This window comes from Gekko japonicus, unplaced genomic scaffold (assembly GCF_001447785.1).
Source record: "Gekko japonicus isolate JY-2015 unplaced genomic scaffold, Gekko_japonicus_V1.1 scaffold4, whole genome shotgun sequence".
NCBI lineage: Eukaryota > Metazoa > Chordata > Lepidosauria > Squamata > Gekkonidae > Gekko > Gekko japonicus.
The window spans coordinates 541,456-562,905 of NW_015165234.1; the positions used below are offsets into that span (position 1 = coordinate 541,456).

Genomic DNA, 21,450 nt, shown 5'->3' on the forward strand with positions numbered 1-21,450 from the left:
CATTCTGTAGAGGGGGAAGATTTGAAGAAAATCAGACAACCAGCATGTAACCTGTACATGTATATGCAGAAACAGTTTTTAAAATGTGAAAGACAAACCATGTATTATTTTAAAACACTTTTTTTAATTTAAATATTAAATAAAACACAACTAGTAATTTGGTATACATCTCATTTAACATAATAAAATGATCTTCAGTCATGGTAAAAAATAAAAACTATACATCTTAATTAAAACAATCACATAGCATCTTTAAATAATCTATTGCACTGCAATCTGCAGAACAGCACTGTCAAAGAACTCTACCCCCTCCCCCAAAAAACAACAACACACAAACCCTGAAATGTTGAAAATGACCTTTTTCTATTTTGGAATAGTTTCAAACTATTTTTCTATAATCACACAGAAATGGAGGGGAAAGGGTTCTCTGAAAGTAAAGTGCTTTTCATTGCTCAGAACAAGAAACAGACATTGTTTTTGTGGCCACTTGATCTATGACACTGGGGGGGGGATTAGACAGAAAAGGGAAAAAGGAAAGAGTTGTTAAAACTATATGTGCTACTTTACGAAAATGAAGGCAACATTGCTGCTTTGTAACAATCTTGCCTCACTCATTTTTGTCACTACTACTAACCACAGACCAAGCCAGGAACCTCTGGTGCTTCCTCTGCTCAAAAGGCACCAGTCAGAGGGAATGAGATAATTTCCTTTCACCTTGAAGATCCCAGACCACATAGCAGCAGCATCAAGCTGAAGACACATCGATATTGATCCTGTACATAAAGAGGTTGAAGAGCCACAGACAGAGCCACATAACATTATCGTCTATTTCCCCCCTCCCCACCCCAATCTACCCGACAGACAGACAAGATAGTCTTTGGCTTATTTGCTTAAAAATACCTTTTTTTTTACACATATATAACACTGCAGGCTGCAAGAAGCAGTAGTAACTTGAAGGCACCCCTGTGTTACATTTAAAGAAATGGGTCCTTAACATATTAGACAGAATGAAGCTGGTTTTAAACATCAGAATGGTATTTTTGGACCAAGCTGGCTCGCTACTTGCTCACCTGCTACAGAAATTTGACCTCCCTTCTCCTTTGCCACTAGCTAACTGCTGCAAGGTCAAAGGAGGTCACACTGTGGTCTCCCTCACCCCTGTGATGTCCAGGCCTGGCTTCCATTATCACCAATGGAAGCCATTTTCTGGTCAGAGGGAGCCAATGCCAGAAAATTATTGAAGCTTATTTCAAACCCCAAGAAGTAGTGTATAGTGTCTTCCAATTCCTATACACATGTGCACATGCACACACACACACATCCCACACATAAAAAAGCCTATAAAAACTTACCTATTTGTATGCAAAACAACAAAACCCAGAACTTGTGCTATCTGACTCAGTTTAACTAGCTTGTTCATAAAAAGACTGTATTTGTAGAGTATCACTTTGTGCTATTCTCTTCCTTTCAACTGTCAGTCTAGTTGTCAAAAAATCTGAATATTGCACTTTTCCCAAATGAGTTGGTTCAGTTTGGACCCTGATAATGAAATGCATTAAAAAAAAAACCCTCATTAGCAGCGGCAATAAATGTATACAGCACTGAAAAAAACCCATAGGCAACCTCAAAACAATATTAGGGCTTTGGGGGGGATGGGAAGTTAAAAAAACCACTAGAATAACATTCTTTTAAAAGTCTTCCCATCACTGCCGCAATAATATCAGTAACTCCATGCCAATATATAAAATATTCCTATCATTTCAGAACAAAGGCAACATGAAAGCAATCTGTAGCCTGATAACAGGGAACAGCCATCCCAAGAGAGTAAATTAATTGCTAATGATGACTACAAACTATTTTTAGCTGTTATGTCTGAGATACTAAGCAAAAAGTTCACAGTTTTCTCTTAAGGTACAAATGTTTGAGTGGGGGGGGGGAAATAAGCAGAAGAGGTATAGGTTCCTTTAAAACAAGCATCAAAATGCTTTCACTATTGTTCGTCTATCTCTGCACGTTACTTGCTGCTTCTGCACTTTGTGTTTTGTTTTTTTAAGAAAGAGGTAAGCATCTTCACAAATCCATAAAATAAATATTGTGAATAGGGCGGCTCTGGTCCCTTCTTTGAAAAAGCCATTCCCTGCCATGCCACAACCACTGACAACCTTTGAAGTCTTGCATAACAGCAGAGCTGTATTGGCCTAACCTTAATACAGTACCAGAAAAGTTCCCCCTGGCCCCACCCACCCATCCCCATTCCCTGTCATTATTTTTTTTTAAGGTTTTCCTTTCTGTTTCTCATTATATTTGTTCAGTGCAAGGATTGTTGAAGCCAAAAAACATATATATTGCTTTTTTATCAGTTCTATAGAGTTAGGAGCATTACTGAGCCAAATGGTCTCTTCACATACTTCAAACATGTTATTGCTTCTGCGAGTTATTCACTGTTGCAAAATTCACTGTTGCAAAATACAGTCAATCACCCTTCCTCAGATCTTAGTAGGAGTGGAATTCTGTCCCAAAAGAGATGCATTAATGCAAAGAACACGAACACTTCTCATTTGACCATGACGAATTTCCCCATCTGGGCAGAAGTGAGATCCTCCATTTCAAAGTCCCCATGCCGCAAACTGATGGCATCGTAGGCTGGAGATTGCACAGTAAAGTTATTCTGCTGAGAAAACATGGAGGCAATGGGGGATGGGTTGTTGCTGATGTGCAGATGAGTGTCTAGAAGATGAGCAGCTGAAGACACTGGAGAGGCGCCAACACTAAAAAGGTGGGACCGAAGAAGCTGGGTGTTGCCAAAGGCCAATTCTGATGAGTTCTCACTTTGCAGTTCAGACAGGAGGAGGGAAGTGGATGATTTACTGCCTTTTGTGTCAAACAAGCTGATGGTGTGTGATTGAGACACCTGAGAAGGCTGGTGACAGGCTGCCTGGTGATGTTGTAACTGAAGCATTCTGAACAGAAGAATGAAGAAATTAATTATTTTAATAGGCCTCCTTATGCTTCTCACAGAGCATACCTTCAGCCCTCGTGTCATGTGGTGATTGCTAGCTATCAGAAGCAGGGATCTCCACAACTCATAACATTATAAGCTAGAATGTGATAAGAAAATATGGACAAAGTTCCATTATTAAGCCACAGTACTCCACCTCTCTTGTGGGCTGTGTGACAAACATTCAAACTGTACATGTGCTTTCGGTGGTGGGATGCCGACCCAACCCATTCTCTCTGGTGCACTAACCTCACCTTATTTCACCTCATCTACTACTATTCCCAAAGTTCAACTTAATGTTTGCATATCTGTAGTGCAAAATCAGATGGGCTCTATCAGCATGATCTACACATTACAAAATATGGGTGTACAGATGGTATGGATTAGGGCAACACACATGTACAACCAATGTGTAGAAACTATGAAAACAAATTTGGAAAAGATGGGTTGTAGTTTGGCCGGCTGGTGTGATTCCCAGCCTGTATCACCATATAGTGTACCCTAAAACTATACATAAAACAGCAATTCTGCATTCAGCTTGGTCAAAACCAGTACATTTTCCTGTTGTTACAATGCCAGCATTACACTGGGCTCATGTCTTATGTCTGGTGCTGTGTTCTCACCTCTGCTGCTGAAGCACCTCTTCAAGCATGTTCCTGCTCTCACTGCAGCTGCTGCCGCCACCATTTCCCCCACTACCATAAACACAGGCATTTGGCTGAGAATGCTGGAAAGGACTCATGCTGTTACGGGCTATCCGAGCAGATGATGACTGGCACACCTGGCGAGCAAGCCCTTTGATTTTATTCAGTCCCAGAAAACCCTTGGCTCTAGCATTCTTCCGCAGCTGCTGTCTAAATGCCTTCAAGCCTACAGAGCGAAGAAAAAGGGGAGAGAAATTGTACATCCATGTATATTACATGTTAATATCTTCCATGGACACAAAACGTCTTGCCCCTGAATTTCTACTATACTCCTCTCCCCTAAACCAAAGCCAATTTGCAACCTTGACCAGATAGCTCATTACGTAACTCTGTTTAATCTCCTGTGCATCACATCCCCCATGCCCCAATCCAAATCTACACCTCTTAATTTGGGACTCTTCCATGAGATGCAAACATAATGCATTTTAGGGTTTAAGAAAAAAATTATAAAATGAAGAGGCTCCTAGTTACTCTGTATCTTATGCATGTGTGTATATCTGTACACATACACACATAGACACCCCACTATTCTGCTGATGTAGCAACAAAAGAATTACCTTGAGTTAATGAGGTATCGGATGCTCTCCTTCCTTCCTGGAAGCTGACAGGCAACAGAGAAGCATCACCCATGCAGCCCTGAGTCTGCAATACTGGTGTGTCTGACTGAGAAGTCAGAAATGATGATGTGACTCTGGCTGTGCCTGGGTGACCAAGCATCATTTGATCTTCCAAACAATTGCTCGGAGTCATAGAGCTATCATTTGATGATGAAGTGAGGCAGCTGTCAGAACTTCTTCCTTCTGTGGGGCTTGTGGATGAAGAAATCACTATACCTACAAGAAGGTGATATACAAGAAGAGAACATTTATGAAATCACACAGGAAGTAATCAAAACTGCTCAATACTAGCCTCTCCACCTACAGAAAATCTGCTAGTATCCAACAACCTCAGACGGCGGGTTATAAATTTAAATAAATAAATAAACAGCGCTGCCAATGCCAAACAAAATTGGTACAGGCAGCAAATTATAGCAGAAGCATAATTTAAAAGACCTATGGGACAATTTTACTGCTAAGTCAAGTGATAAATGCAACACGTGATTCCTGCTGTAGCAAGTTCAACAGCAATAATTATGATCATTTTAGTTTTTACATGAAAGAGGTATAGGAATTGTTGACATACCTATTCTACCAGAGTTTTGAAAACGAAACACAAATTAGAAAATAACCTACTCTCTACATTAAAGGGAAAAAAACATAGAGGCCTTGTACTCATTATTGAAATTGGTGCTGCTGTCAAGCTAGAATATCTTCTCTGCTGCCCACCTAGCCCCCTAGCATATAAGGGGACTGAAGAAAGAGCCTGGCAGCCAGGGATACAAGGCTGTTAACTGGACTTTTTAAATGTAACCCCTCCTTACAGATGTGTAGCATAGAGACAGGAAATTGCAAAAAGTTCCAAAAAGGTAAACAACACTGCGGAATATTGCTGCAGACAGAGAAGGTGGAAACCTTGCTACCGTTTACTGCTGTAGGATCATGTGAATGATCTATGCTTTAGCTGGACAGCATGGAACATTTCCACTGCAATTCTAAGTAGAGTTCCACCTTTCTAAAACTTCAATGAACTTAGAAAAGTGTTACTCTCACTGGGATGGCACACTGAAAGTTTGTACATAAATAATAAAACAAAACTTTTTAGAAAGTTCACAAGATGGCACAGGTAGGGAAAAGATGTCATTATTTTGCGTGCTATATTACAGGCACTATCCAATAAGAGACTTGATGCTCTCACTATCATCTTCACATAGCACACGCAACCACACTGCATGCATTGAGGAAAACAAAGAGAAGTGTCACATTCTGCTGGTGACATAATACTAGATTTGATGTGCTAGTGAAATACAATTTTCTCTTCAACAAATGAGCTATCTGGAGAAAACGTTGTTGGAGATTATTATTTTTAATGTACAGGAAACATGTAAAAATCTATAAAGGCCCATGGGAGACAGATGGCTGTATGGCAGTTTTCAAAGCCAAGAGTTTAAATAATAAGTACACAAAACAGATGAGTAGAAAAGCACAAGATCCTAACAGTGTAATCCCATGCAGACTTATACTTGTCCAAATTCACTGGAATCAATAGACTTAGACTGGAGTAAATCTGCATAGGATCTCACTGTGAGTCAAGCAGCACACTGATGCTGATGTTCTAAAATCTGAAAAGGAATTGCTTTTCTAACCCTCAGTCCATATCCAGCAACCTTTCTTTCTTGCAGCACTTACATGGTGGAGAGCTCTGATAAAAATGGGTTGTGACTTCAGCCAGTGTGTGCCTTCGGCTTGTGTTGATGGGAAGGCGCACTGGGTTAAAGGCTTTAATTTCCTCCTCCAGTTCCTTGTCCTGCCTGACTTCCTCACTGATGGTGGTTTCCAGCAGGCTGTTTGGAGAGATTGAGCGATTCCTAAAGAGGCTGTTGAAGTTCGGATCCACAGGAAAGAACACAGGCTGAAAGGTCAAAAATATAGGAAGTAATGGAGTGCACTTATTCACTTCTTCCTCACACCCCTTTTCAGGACAATCCCCTCATTATCCAGCTCCTTTGCCCATGTATTTTGTACATATATGACATATATCCTCAAGAAAGCTTATGCAAACTGTAACACTGAGAAGAGAAAGATGTTTAAATTACTCTGGTCGGTGTTGTCCTACAGTGACCAGCCCCCAACTTTCCCCAATCAAATGCAATGATGATGACAGGAGCACCAACCTGTAATGGGTTGCTTATGTCACAATCCATTTCTGCCTGCAATGGTGACTGAATCAGATTCTGTGGATGCTGATAAAGCAGAGATGATCTCAATGTCTCACTGGCAAAACTGTCCTGAGGCAACTAAAGACAAAAGGGATTCAAGAGTTATTGACAACTGCTACTCAGACAAAAACAAATATATAGTTTGAAATGCTGCGCATTACAGAACATGCAAGGATTGATTACTAAGACACACTCACGAGGTATGTTTACATTTCAGGAAAATAATAGAGGGATGGGACTTAGCTCATGGAGACAGAAGATGAGACAGATCTTAAAGGCACTGAAGCTGAACAAACACAGATTTTTTACAGCAGAATGTGGGGTTTCAATTTTGCAGTACACCAAGTTCCCTTCCAATACTGAAATACGGCACAAGGGATTACACATAAACACACACTTCCTGTATCTTGCTGAAAAAAATGCTTTCTAGCCAGCAGACTGAAAGTCATTAAACAATAAGCCATTCTGCTAGGAACAGAATTGCATTAAAACAAGAAAAAGCCAAACAAAAATGAAAAATAGCATGACCTTATGAAAGGTAACATAGTTTTACCTCAATGTTGCTGAAGTCTGAGCTCCGTGGCCTTTGCTGACGGCCATTTACTGGACGATTTGACAACTGATTGCTTCTGTACTCTTTGAGGCGCTCCAAGAGAAGGTAATAAATTGCAGCAAAATGGTTGTAGCTGCTATTCTGTAGGGACTGAAGCAGAGAAAACAAAGAGACACCATTATAGCACACAGGTTCAAAAAAGGATTGCTACCACTTAACTGAAAGTTGCAAACCCAGAAGCATTTACTTGAAAGTAAGCTCCCCTGTAAATTAGTAAGGAAATTTCAATACCACACATCTAAGATCATAGCATAAGCATGGGATTAATATGGAATGATTAAGAACAGAGGAATGTGATACAGCACTGGAGCTTTTAGAACTATGAATATTCTCCTCTCACATGCTGTTATAGTTGACTGCTTGCTTTGGTAGTACTCCCATCATTTCCAAATATATTCTGCCAAGTTACACAGAAATATTTCAGTATCACTGTCCACAAATGGACCTTTTTCTTTATTTGAAATCTAAGCATCAAAAATGCTATTATTTTCTAGAAAACAGAGTCACTAAGCTTGTATAAGGGACAAGTGTTTCTCAGACTCTGCACAACCAGTCAAAGACTCACCTCAACTGTTCTCTGTCTATCAATGCCAAGACTGTGCATAATCCCAAGGACTTGTTCATTGTAGTCACCCAGATTGGAGTTGTAGTTTTGTATAGAGAATGATAAACACTGCTGCTGCTGAAGAGAAGGATCTGCCTGCATCCATTTGTGCTGTTTTATTTGGGCAATTGTGATTCGTTTTGTAGGGTCCACAACCAGCATCCGTCGAATGAGCGTTTCACAGTCTAGTGGGGTTTTTTTAAGAACAAGTAGAAAAGACACATTTGATACAGAGTCAAGAGATATCTTCAACAAATTTAATTCTCTCAGCCCCAACAAGGATTTTACAAACGCACCACGCTAACCAGAACAGTTTAATCTTGTCTTTGAGCCTCTGCTACCAAAACAGTGACAAAATACTCTGCTTTTCCTCCAGAGCAAAAGCAGCAAAAGCTGACCGGGGTACTACAAGGACTTGAGTATTTTTGTCCTTGATAGTAATTCTCCTTTTAGCAGCTAAGAAGAAAATTTTAAAATGTTTTAAATATATAGTCTAACTTCGTTTAACAACCCTTTCTGTCAAAAAATAAAGTAACAATCCCTTCTACAGCCAAATGTATTTTTCCCTATATTGCTGTGCTTTTCTACATGGAAAAGAAAATATGTCTTGGGGGAATTTTTTATACACTATTTGGAGTTAAAGAATTCTTCTAGATAATACCCTGCTTAACAGTTGTAAATTACTGGCCATTTGTTCAAGGCCAAGAAACTACAAATTCAAAAAACAAAAATCTAACAAATGGGTAAAAAAGAAAAAAGTGTAAATATCAATCATCAGAAAGATTAGTAAAACACACCTTGAGACATGAAGTAGGGAATGCGGAATCGTCCCTCCAGCACTCTTTGCCTTAGAGTTGGTAAATTAGGCCCATCAAATGGCAGAGAGCCACAGACAAGAATGTAGAGCACCACACCAAGGCTCTGTCAATAAAAAGCACAATCAGTAAAGTGGCTGAAACACAAGCAGTGCAGCCTCTTGAGTATCATCCCTCTGGAACACATTTACACTTGTAGTAGTATAGTACAGAATCTAAAACCTACCCATATATCAAGATGAGGACCTTCATATTCCTTTCCTTCAAAAACTTCAGGGGCTGCATAGGGTGGGCTTCCACACCATGTAGAGAGAGGCTCGCCAGATTTGTAGAAATTTCCAAACCCGAAATCTGTAAGGGAAGATGAAAACCTGGAATTTAACACTGGGTATGTGCATTTCAGAAATGGACTGATAATTAAAGTAAGGAAGAGCACTGCATTTGGCTAAATGTCATCAGAAAACTAGGCTCCTTCAATCAGCTGTTTTCAAAAACATTTTAAAGGTTTTTTCTACTAGGGCACCATGCAAAAAGTGAAGCAATACCATATTTTGTAGCACCAGCACAACCACTGCTCACCTGCAAGCTTGATGTTCATGTTGGCATCTAACAGCAGGTTCTCTGTCTTGAGGTCTCTGTGTACTATGTGGTGACTGTGGCAATATTCAACCGCTGAAAGAATCTGCCAGAACTTCTTTCGAGCTTCACTCTCACTCAGGTGGCCATGAGAAGTCAAGTGATCTGCCAGACACAATGACAAAAGCTCAAAAATGAAATGCCTAGGGTAGACTTCTTATTTTCCTTCACTTTTATGTTGACTGAGTGGTATTAAGTGCTATGGTGTTGTGAACATTTACTCTGACTTTAAACAGTGAAGCATTAGGATGTAAATCTTCAGTAACGCCCACCCACCCAGTATCAGAAACTTCAGCTAATGTCCCATCTTTTAGCCTGAACCAGACATATAACACGACTGTTCCTCTCAAAAATGCTGTTTATCCAAATGTTTAAATACTTAGAGGGTGAGAAGAATGTCGCCAAAAGAACATCAAAAGCTCAGTGTCCATAATGAGAACTCACCGAACATTTCTCCGTTTTTTGCAAATTCTGTCACAATGTAAAGCATATCTTTTGTCTCCATAACCTGAGGAGGGAGAGAGAAAATATTTCAAAGATACAGACCTCTGATTTGTTTCCATGTAGTTTTGAATGTAAGTACATTTCTGTACTGCATAACATAGCAAATTCCTTCACTACAGAAGTTTATCCAGTAAACATGAATTACTCAGAATAACTATAGTTCCCCTCACAGTTGCCATTAAAAACTGCAATGTGATGCAGCTATCCTTTTGAGTCCATGTGTAGAAACATTTAGCTGTTTGCTGATAAACGGTTGTGACTATGTAAGCCGCCCTGAGCCCGCGTGCGGGGAGGGCGGGGTACAAATGTAATAAAATAAATAATTTCTTATTTTTACTATATATTAGCAACAAGTTTATGACCTCTGGGTACACACTTAGGGAATGGTAACATGGTTTATGATTTCACTATTAACAAGACAGGTGATCAATAAATTCAGAGCACACAACAAGGAGTATGTAAAGGCTACCCAATCACACTTGCCATTTTACAGGCTTTTTACTCTTGCCATTTGAACTGTCAACAACACCCCTCCACACCCAAACTGGCATTTCACCTAATTTTTACTACTCAAATTCCTCCAAAAGTGAGCATCAAACATAAACATCAATCAACAAGAATATAAAATACTAAGTTGCAACATAAACAAAAAGCTGGAAGTAAGTGCTCCTCTTGTTCAGTTAAGTAGCCTGATTTATCAAGAAGGATTTTAAGATATTTTCAAATCCTTAAAATATTATTTTGGTCCATGCTATTCTGTGGAAGTAATATTAATAGAACCTATGAATCTTGTACCACTATGCTAGCAAACTGGCAATAATTGGACAGAAATGTATGTTGTTATAAATTTATTAAATGAGATTGTGATCTTTAAAAATAATATCTCCACATAAATAACTGGCTCTTCTAGTTTTCATATTAATTAAGCTTTGGGGGGGAAACTAGCCAAAAAGCACATCTTATTATGATGGTAACTGATACCTCACAATGAACTTTAGATCTACCGTGACATATTACCTTTACCTTAAACCCACACAATACTATTTAAGATGATTAAACAAAACTTCCACTGAATGCTAATTAAATACAGTATATAGCATTTGTTATGTCGGCAGACATTTGCAATCTCTTTTTCAGCACAGTGCATTAATGTGTGTGTTTTGAAGTTTTTAAAACTCAAATTTAAGTGGCAACATACAAATGATACCCTGTTCCTAATTTTGTTTATTCAGATGCAAGACCAAATGATTTTAATGTGACTTATTTCAAGTCAGCCCAGTGAGAAACTTTGCATTATAATCAGCAATGTATTTTCACAGACAGTCAGTGTAGACATAAGAAATAGTCTTAACAGGAAATTCACCTCCTACACTTGACAATTTACACTCACATTCAAATTATTTGTAGCTATCTTTAAATCAGTTTTGATCAAATATAACAAGTTTGTTAAACACAGTGCCTGATCTATTTCTGTTTGTGCATTTTAAATAAGTGTAATGATCATTCACTTGACCTGGATGGCCCAGGCTAGCCTGGTCTTGTCAGATCTCAGAAGCTAAGCAGAGTTCAACCCTGGTTACTACTTCCATGTGAGCCCACCAAGGAAGTCCAGGGTCATGAAGCAGAGAAAGGCAATGGCAAACCAACTCTGAACATCTCTTGCCTTGAAAACCCTATGGGATTGCCATAAATTGGCTGCGACTTGATGGCACTATCCACCACCACCACCAATGATCATTCTCTCCTGTTCCAACCAGGTGCATCATAAGATTATTAACAGCCAAGACCATAACAATAATTCTAATAGGCAGATAGTAGGCAGAAGTGATTTCTTACCTGATACAGCTTAATAATATGGGGGTGATTCAAAAGCTTCATTATCTGAACTTCACGATAGATTTTCTCCAAATTACTTGGATCTAGCCGTGTTTTGTCTATAATTTTTATTGCAACCTACAGATTCAAGAAAAGAAACCCAGAACCTTTGTAAAATACACTTGTGTTACTACAGTCTACCAACACATATAAAAAGAACAGCTGTAAAAAATTAACACCATTTGAGAGATTATACAAGCTGCACAAAATGCCTCTTTTAGAGAACAATATGCAGTGTAATATAGCCTAAGTACAAAGAAACCCCAAACAAACATATATCTTAAAGCTTTCTTGAGTATAAACTTCATTGGAATAACTGGGACTTGCTTACAAATGCAACACAATAGGAGTAAACTGTAATAAATTTAATTGGATTTATAAGTTCAATTGCATTTATTCCCTGGTAAATTGTGTTTAGGACTGCAGTTTTCCAATCAGGATGCTGGTTACTTTGACAACTAGTTCAGAAATTCCATTATATATTCCTGAAGTTGTACTATGTTTTTTATTTCCAAAACTGTCAGCCTTACAGGAAATTCAGCCAAGATACCCAAAAAACATTTGTCTGTTTTACTAAGGTAATCAATAAAATGAAATCCACTCTACTGAAAGACTTCACATCCATCTCACCAGTACTGCTGGCTATTCTGAGTATACTGCTCTAATTAGCCCCTTTTAATATGAGTTATTTATTTCATACTTCTGCAAACCAAAAACTTCATGGAACAATATCCTCAACTCTTTACTCTTGATTTCCTAAACCAATCCAAGCCACTGACATCACACCCACCTGCGTTTTGGTCACTCTGTGCCGAGCCAGTTTTACTACAGCAAAATTGCCTTTTCCCAAGGTCCTCTCAATATCATAGAATCCAACTCGAAGAGGCCTTTGCTGGCTTTGGTTTGAGGTGGGGACAACTGTATAATCTGACATGATCACCATGGTGAGATTTTGGTGGGTGACAAACACTATTTAGAAGTATTTATATACGTATTCCTCTTCAAAAGCTGAAGTTTTGCACCTGCAAAACAAATAAAAATTCCACTGAAATTCGTGCCGTACAAAGCCTTCACCAAAGCTCTCCAGAAGTTGGTCCCCAAGAACTTCCAAATCTTAGACTGAGAAAAATAATTATGGCTATTTCTAAACTGACTTTCTCACTGGGGCTTACTGAAGTAGAAAGTTTTTAAACAGACAAAAACTTCCCCCCTGCCCAAATAATTTACAAACGGAAAACACTCCGCGATTTAGAAATTCCAAACATGAAACTACTTGCAGAAGCTGGCCTGGAAAGTTCTTAGTGAGTAGCCTCAGCTTTTCTAGGGAAGGAAACGCTTCCCTTCGTGAAGAGTCGCTCGCAATGAGGACTCCGAGGAGCGCCACCTCGGAAAGCAACGCGGGCTCCCAAAGAGCTGCATGCCGGGTTCCCCCAGGGCAGTTAGTAGCCGCAGTGCCCTACGAGACGGGCCCGCGAGGACTGAGGGAAGCCAGGAATATGCGCGCCTGTCCCCAAGGACAGCCACAAATATCTCAAGCATTCCAGGCAGAACTTCTCCCCAGGAAACTTGCCCTGTCCCCGGTTTCTTCCAACAGCATCGGCCGCACTCTTTTAAGTTCCAGGAGTACCTCGCGCTAGACAGGCAGGCTGGCTGCTGCCGCCGCGTCCCCACCCGCTCGCCTGCCAGGTTCGCTGCTGCTGCTCTAGCGATGCCGCCGCGCCGTGCGCTGCCTCTGCTGCCAGCGCACTCTGTGTGTGCAGAGGCCAGAGGAGCACGCGGAAAGCCCTCCCCCCCCCCGCCCACCCCGAAAACCGAGACGGACCCATTGACGTCACTTTGACGCCAGACCGACGCGCGACCAAGCGCGAGGCTGAATGAGAAAGGAGAGAGAGAGAGAGAGACATAGAGCCGTTGCCAAGAGACGGGCTGTTCTGACGCGCGCCCAAATGGGCCCGTCACCCTGGAGATCAGGAGGGTGGGGTGACGTTAGCGCCAAGCGCGAGGGAAGGGGAAAGCGGGCGAAGGGGAGGGGGGGGAGAGAAGCGGCCCTTCCCTGTGCGATCCGTCACGTGACTTTTGTTATCCTTGCAGGGGTCGCCACCTGCCGGAGCCGCAGAGGCCCGCTTTCACTCGCCTCCCACCGCAGCTCAGGCGGCATTTAACCCGGTGTGCTCCAGAAGCCCAGTAGAGGTCGGGTGCCAAAGAGGCCATCCCGGGTTGGTTTTTACACTGCCGCCGCTGGCACCGCTTGACCCGAGACCTTAGATCCCAGAGTCTCGAGAGGATTTCGTCGCTTGCGCATCGCGACACAGACAGGCGGTCACCCCACGTGCACCAAAATAGGATTATGAAACTTCATGCAAGAGACGTCGAACGCGATTTAAATCTCACCGTCCTCTGGAAATAAATGCCTGTGTGCGCTGGAATCCAGCCTAGTTTGGGAGCAGGGACAGAGTTCTGCACTTCGCCCTCCGCGGGTGAAATTGGGGGTTAGTGACAGTAGCCCTGCACGCCACTCTGCCGACTGCAGGTTTCAGGCCAAAGTCCAGGCACCCGCAGCAACACAATTAAAAGCCCCCGGCTTTGAATCCCAAATTACAAAGCCAGTTTAAACGCTGCAGTTTATCTGCCATGGCTTAAAATGATGAGGAACGGTGGATTTTTTACTGGAACTCATAGGAAGCGAAATCTAACTTCGAAAATTCCGTATTTAAAATCTGCTGAAAGGAATTGAGAGCATCAACACACACTGTATCTATAAAAATGGGCTGTTGTCTGTTTAGCTTGCTATTCTGTTTCATGGACTTCAGGCAGATTTCTTCGGCTCCTTATCAGGGACTATAATAGAAACTGAACTCCAGGGTAGGTTGAGTATAAGCAGCCAATTGGTGGAATATTCCTGGAGGTATTTATCAGTCTGGAATTACTGGAAGTATAGCCCATGTTCAACGTTTTAAAATGTATGATAGATAGTAATTTTAATATACCATGGAGACAAATAGTAAATGTATTAAACTAAAAAAGCTGGCAGGACCTTGACAGTCTGCCCTGAATTCAGTTTTTAGGTCACCTTGCCACAACTCCTGCAGCATAAGCTATTTGCATTTGCCAAGTTCTTGCTCAGATTTTGCTTAGATGAGTGTGGCAGCATGCCAGGATCCTGAAGACCTACTAGTTGAATTTTTTGAGATCAGAACAGAATGCAGCAAACCTCCAATTTAAGTGTTGAAATATCACCCTGGCATATGACATGCCAGGGTCTAGCAGTCCATTGGGGGTGGGATAATGCCTCTGGCGGGAGCTGTGGTTTGGAAGCCTATGATGTACGTTCATGTGTAATTCACTCAATTACATGGTTCATGACCTCATTCGGTACAATTTCATCCCAGATGTTTTTTTTTGTTTCATTTGGAACTTTTTCTTGAACTATTCACATAATTACTACCATATATTTTAAAATCAGGGCAGAGTTGAAATGTGCGAAAAAACCTTTTCAAGACATGTTTATCACCATAACTAGACATGTTTATCACCATAACTAACAGCATAGTGGCCCCTGTGCAGATGATGAAAGCAGCAAAATGCCTGGTTATGCAGTAAAATACAACTTTGTAATGTGACCCAAAGGAAAAAAGGTCTCCCAAAATAAGTCAGCAGCAAATCCCAATGAAGTAATATAAAGAAGCATGAAGAAATACACATAAGACTGAGCTATTTCAGAATCTGTATCCAAATCGCCTTTGCTTATCAGTATGGTATAGTGGTTAGTGTCAAATAAGCATCGGGGGGACCTGGATTTGAATCCCCACTTTGCCGTGGAAAGTGGGCCAGTCACTGACCTTGGACCAGTTACTCTTTTTCAAACTAACTTACATGAACACGAAAGCTCATACCTTGAATAAAACTTTGTTGGTCTTAATGGTGCCACTGAATTCAAACTTTGTTCTGCTGCTTCAGACCATCATGGCTACTGTAGTGAAAAGTTTTAAGTGTGTGTTTCTTGAAATGACTGGTAAATTGCAGAAGAATGGGGGGGTATGAAAGAGGGGGATGAGCCAGTGAGGTGGTTGGTTGGTGACTGAGAGTGTATGGGCAGAGCTAAGAAGTGTGTGTGGAGAGAGTGAAAGCAGTTAGCAGTCTACAGAGTGGGAAAAGCAGTCTTCTGATTAGAATCTCATTAAGATTCTAAAGAAAATAGAATACTTGCAGAGAACATATTAGGGACTAGAGAGTCAAATCCTAATATTGTCAGAGTATTATAAGAATGTGAGAGGAAGAAGCTGACAGAAACCTGAGTTAAAAAGGGAGAGATTAACTGAGCAAAATAAAATAAAGATTGAACGAAGTACATTCTGAAAAGAAAGGGGGATTTGAGAGAGAGAAAAAGGAGTAATTGTGAAGTGAAAGACTGTGACACTTCAGTCAGAAGTTATCTAATACACTTTTATTCACTGAAGAGATAAGTTACAAAACATCTTGAAACCGATATGCTTCTTGTGCAAATAAAGTTTTATTTTGTTTATTGTTAACCCAGAGTCATATGCTATTTAAATACTAGAGTCTCATCCACAGGACCATGTAGACCAACAAAGGATCCTTAGAGCTTGGGCACAGTACCTTGGAAAAGGTTAAAATATAAGATTGGAATTAAATTCCTGATGGCAGCATTATATACTCAGAAATAAAGAGAGACATAACAAGAAAGGCACACCATACCTAACCACATGAATAAAAGAGAGTAGTCGTGACAGTTACCTACCTGAATCGACCTCACAGGGTTAGTGTTGTGCGAAAAAATGGAAGAAGGGAGAATGCTGTTGTAAGCTGCTTTTGGTCCCTGTTGAGGAGAACGGAATATATATTTAAAAACAAATTCTAGATAGATTCATGCTACTCTCTTCCTGGAAGCTGGAAAGGCACCTTAGTTACAAGGAGAGAGTGTAGGCGGCCAACTTTGTGGCATGGTCTTGGCAGAGGTTCAGAGTCTGAGCCACTTGGGTCCCTAGGTACAGATGTGTTCAGTGACTTGGTGCCTGTCTCTTCCTATTTTCATGAGGGAGGTGATGATATATACCTTCCTTGTGAATATCAGTTAGTAGCCATAAAGTACTTAAATAATCTGATGTGATATTCCATGCTAACATTCCTTATTATTATGAAACAAAACTCACTGTTCTCACCAAAGCACTTGGAGCCTAGCAAAACAGCATGTACAAGTATAACTGGCGCATGTGAACTCCCTGGAAGCTATTAAGGAAGAAGTACATTGCGACAGGCTACATTCCTTCCCCTTGAAATACTGGTAAGACCTGGTGCTCTGTATCCCATCCTGCCTGGAAACAGGCAGCTCTTTATTGGAGTCCCAAAGGAAAAGGATTTGGTAACCAAGATTGGATCATATTGACTAGTTCAGCACAACTCAAAGAGATCTATTAGCAGACTCTAGAAAAACAAGAATTAATCCCAAGTGGCATTTTACAGTTATCCCATGGAGTCCTGCTGTGGTTTTTTGAAATTCATACCAGTGGTTGTACCATTCTGCGATTCCTTCTTCCTGTGTTCTTCTCTCTAGTCACCAAACTTCTTTTCTCCCCTTTTGTACCAGCTTCTCAGTAAGCTTAAAAGCCTTTATCCATCCACGGTGCACAGTATTTGACTCCCAATTATCCTGTCACATAAGCCCTTCTATAACACCTGTGGGACTGAGCTAGGTCAGGGTTAATTCACTTTTCATCAAAAACCTGTGAGAGTTTATAATAGCCTGGTGGTATGTATGTATGTCGCTGTTTACATCTGTAATGATTCCCTTGGTAAAGCAGATAAAGCAGTTTCCCAACTTTTTTCTGTTTGCCAGTCCTTGTTAAGCATGAATATGCCTGAGATAGGTCTTTGTCTCTCTTCCCCCCCCCCTAATATATCAGGTGTAGTTGTATGTTGATACAGATCTGCTGTCCCTATTTGAAATCTCTGTTCAGTTTTTAGGAATGAGTTAGCATAATTCCCTTCAATAATGCATCTATATGACCAGAGAGGGCTACCTCAGTACATTGTAAGAACCAGTCAGCAATGACGAAGCATTTGTATACTTGAGCTTATTGACTACCTGTCATTTTTCTTAACCTCTTCCCCTCTGTCCATCCATCTCTCTCCCTCCATGTTAATTAGATAGGGTTAGCTCTACCTGCTGTTTATCATCCTGGCAGAGCTTATTGTTTATCTCCCACTCCCCCCTTCCATGCCCCGCAGGCTATGTGGTTCATCATACCAGTAGTTATCAGAGAAGTGTCAAACCCTTAGGAGCCTGCCCCCACTCCTTCACTGGAGCAAAAGGAGTTGGATAGAGGAACCTCTAGATCCCCCTCCCAGTGGAAGTCCCATCCTGAAGACCGCTGAGATGTGCAGCCAGGGGAGAGTGGGGACATTTACTTCATGTATACCTTACCTTTCTCCCTAATGAGGTGCCAGAGCAGCATACTTGGCTCCAGTGTTCCCTCTAAGTTGAGTTAGTGTGCGCTAGCTCAGATTTTTTTAGCCTCCGGCTCACACATTTTTGTCTTAGCTCAGGAAGGATGGCTACAAAGCAAACTTAATTTATGCAGTAGCCAAATTGCTTGCTCACAATTTTAATGCCAGTAGCTCACAAAGTAGAATTTCTGCTCACAAGACTCGACAGCTTAGAGGGAACATTGCTTGGCTCTCCTCTCCACATATTTTGTGGTGGAGGGGGATGGCTGCTCTTTCAACACGAGCATGCCTTTCTATGACAACTTTGACATCAAACATCAAACTCATCACAATTCAGCACAGTCCTGGTTTTAATCATGACTGTGCAAAAGAAAATTTGGGTTTGGATTGATTTTTGTTAATTAAAAAAAGAAAAGAAATAAAGCTAGTCGTATTAGGAAATCAATTGAACTATTGTTTACATTAATTCAAGGGAAACACCTTTCCTGGTGCAACTCCTTGGACCCTTCCAACGGGGATGAAATTCTCACAGACTGTATTCCTCTCCCAAAGGATCCTCTTTCCAATTTTCAGGAAGATAGAAGATACCATTCTTGTTTTACAAGCATTTAGGATTTTTACTTGCACAGTGTGCACAGGGAATTTACATTGACATAGCTTTTAGGGAGCTGTTTGGTATGTTTCCCTCCCCCCCCCCAAAAAAAATGTAGCATGCAGGTGATCAAATCTAAACCCTGCCCTCACTTTACAGCAGTGTACTTAGTTGAGTTCACGTTTTCCCCCCACCTTAGCTGACTTCCAGTATCGCAGCCCAAGAAAAAATGTGTTTCAAACAGCAGAACACAGCAATATGAGCAAGAAAAGAGTAGGAATCGACTCTGGCACCCTTGGTAAAGACAGGGGGAGATGCCTCTGCTTTGCTCATAAATGGGCAGACTTGTGCACATTCCCCTCCTGATATCTGATAGATCTTAGATCCAGAATCAGTGGTTCTCTCACTCACAGAGAGAGTGATGATCTGATCCTTCCTTAGCTATCACTGATCTCTTTTGAATCTGCTAAGTCTTTCTGTGTGTATGTGTTTGTTCATTATTATTGCAGGGGAAGCCTTAATTCTCTGCCTCTACTTCCCCTCCAGACTACAGGTAAGCCATTTATTATGGGAGGGGCAAGCCACAGCCTGTGCCCCTGTTTCCCAAAGTATCCTGCTTGTCTGCCAGTGAGTAGAAGCAAAGCCTTTCCCACTCAGCCTAGTAACACATCTACACAGAGAACAAAATAGCTCATGCAGACTTAGGACACATGCTTGTAAAAAATCAAAAAGCACTCCCAAATCCTGAAATGGTGTAATGATTGGTATAGATTAAAAAGGTTGGACATCAGAGGTGTCAAACATATGGCCTGTGGGCTGGAACTGGCCCATCCAAGACTCTTATCCAGCCCATGAGCGACTGGTGCAAGGGAGGGAAGGCAGGAGGCTGCTGGGGGGATGACTGAGCACGTGTTATGAGGTGTGTGTGGTCGAATGAGTGTTGGGGTGTGTTAGGGAACAAGCCTGATATTTGTTTTATGGACTGCTTATTGCTACACAATGGACTGTCCACACACACATGGGCTCAGAGAGCTGTACACTTTAGGTCACCTGTTGTGATGACACACATAGAGGGGGCCTGCACATACCTTACATGTAAATAAGGTTTCAGCAACTCAGTTGCCCAGCCTGGTGAAGAAGCACAAATCCCCATTATTGTGAGCAATGAAACAACAACTTTGGGAAGAAACAGCCCCCATGGCAAAGCTGCTTGTGGTCACGTATCACCCCTCAATATGTAACTGCTTTGTTCCTGAGCTGGAATTTCCTGCCAGATGGACATTTGGTTATCAATGGAACTGGCCAACTTCATCAGCATTACAAGGAAGCATCCTGACACCTGGATTTCACACCTGCTCAGATGCCAATCCTTCGAGTAAGGTTTTAGGTTACAATATTGGCCATCCCTCCTAAGTAACCTCCCTCCCTGCCTGCAACCAATAGGATTGTTTTTGGGACGGAATAACAGGTAGGTGGGTCAAGAGGTTGGCACAGTTACCACCCACCTCTTGGACCCCCTATAACAGGAGAGAACCAGTCACCTGGCTCCTCCTAGCTATCATTCCCCAAAGACAACCCCTGTCTGCTTTTACTCCTCTTGAGTCCCCCTTGCTATCCCCAACCCTTGCCTCTACTATTGATCTCTTGATCTATAGTCAAGAGACCCACGCATTCCGGCTGGTTCTGGTCGTGTGGATTCCCTTTGTTTTCCATTTCTTCCCATCCATTCTTCATTGGAACAACCAAGCTTCAAGACAGATAAGTATAGCCCATCATCACCCTACCTGCTAATGCAACTGTGCTTATTTCCTACTTTAATCCTTAGGAACTTGATTGAATGTGTGAGTGCATCAGTATTGTTTGCATGAGACATATTTCTAGTAAAGGATATCGATTTTAACTACAACAGCCTCAGAATCCTTTACTGGTAACCCTTGGTGGGATCAGGACCTTGGTATAAATAGGCAAGAACCCATTTATAAATTGCCAATTGTTGTAAATAAAGCAATTCGGCTAACAGTAGAGTGACCTCCCTTCTCCCCCACACCTGTTCTCAGCCTATGAAAGAAAAAGAGTCATGAGAAGACAAAAAGCATCCCCTGGAAGTTTCAGAAACAACCTCTCTGTCAGCCTTCCCCTCCGCCCTGCTCCTTCTGTGGGAAATGCAGGAGGGATGAGAACTGGGGGTAGGGGGATCTGGGAGAGCCAGGTTCAGATCCTCCCTCCTCCTGAGCCAGGACCCTGTTGTCTTGGTCACCTGGGCCAGTTGCTCAGCCTGGCCCACCTCACAGGGTTGGTGTTGGTGGTGGGGAATGGGGCAGTGGAGGGAGGAGTCTGGTGTGCCTTCTGAAGATCCTCAGAGGTAGGGCAGGGGGAAAGAGGAAACAAAGAGAGATGGATCATAGCCATGCTTGGCTGCTGAGGCTGGGCATATGGGAGTGGTGCTGAAAAACTACCTTATTTACTTGCAAGGAATATGAGACTGTTTCCGCATCTGGTACTTGCCTGCCATTCCCAGCACATCGAAGAGTGTCGGATCTGATTCATTGATTCCACAGTAGGAGGAATTCCTGTGGCGAGAGATGACATTTGTAGCTGGGTGGGAGTGTCAGGCATGGAAAAAAGGGAGCAGTTGTGATGCAGATTATGCTAATGTGGAGTTTAGGCGCGTTGTAAAGAATTCCCCACTTGAAACCATGAATTCAGGAGCGCGGCAATGAAAACTTCTGACATATGCAGGATTTAAAAGATGCAGGGGGAAAGGAAGGAAGATGCGGGTCAGAACTCTGTGGGGAAATAATCACTAGCTATGAATAACTGCAGAGGTCG

General features: G+C 41.7%; 1 protein-coding gene across 1 annotated transcript; it reads right to left on the reverse strand.

Annotated features, from left to right (window-relative positions):
• Positions 1-203: 203 nt before the first annotated feature.
• On the reverse strand, positions 204-13,298 carry SIK1 (salt inducible kinase 1). The gene is made up of 14 exons (XM_015409814.1): positions 13,192-13,298; positions 12,355-12,586; positions 11,526-11,642; positions 9,630-9,693; positions 9,129-9,290; positions 8,776-8,900; positions 8,532-8,655; positions 7,696-7,919; positions 7,071-7,220; positions 6,473-6,595; positions 5,988-6,210; positions 4,260-4,535; positions 3,622-3,868; positions 204-2,960 (listed from the first exon to the last, which is right to left on the reverse strand). Exons 2-14 carry the CDS (start codon positions 12,505-12,507, stop codon positions 2,555-2,557), a joined length of 2,394 nt encoding a protein of 797 aa, XP_015265300.1. The 5' UTR covers positions 12,508-12,586; positions 13,192-13,298; the 3' UTR covers positions 204-2,554.
• Positions 13,299-21,450: the final 8,152 nt, after the last annotated feature.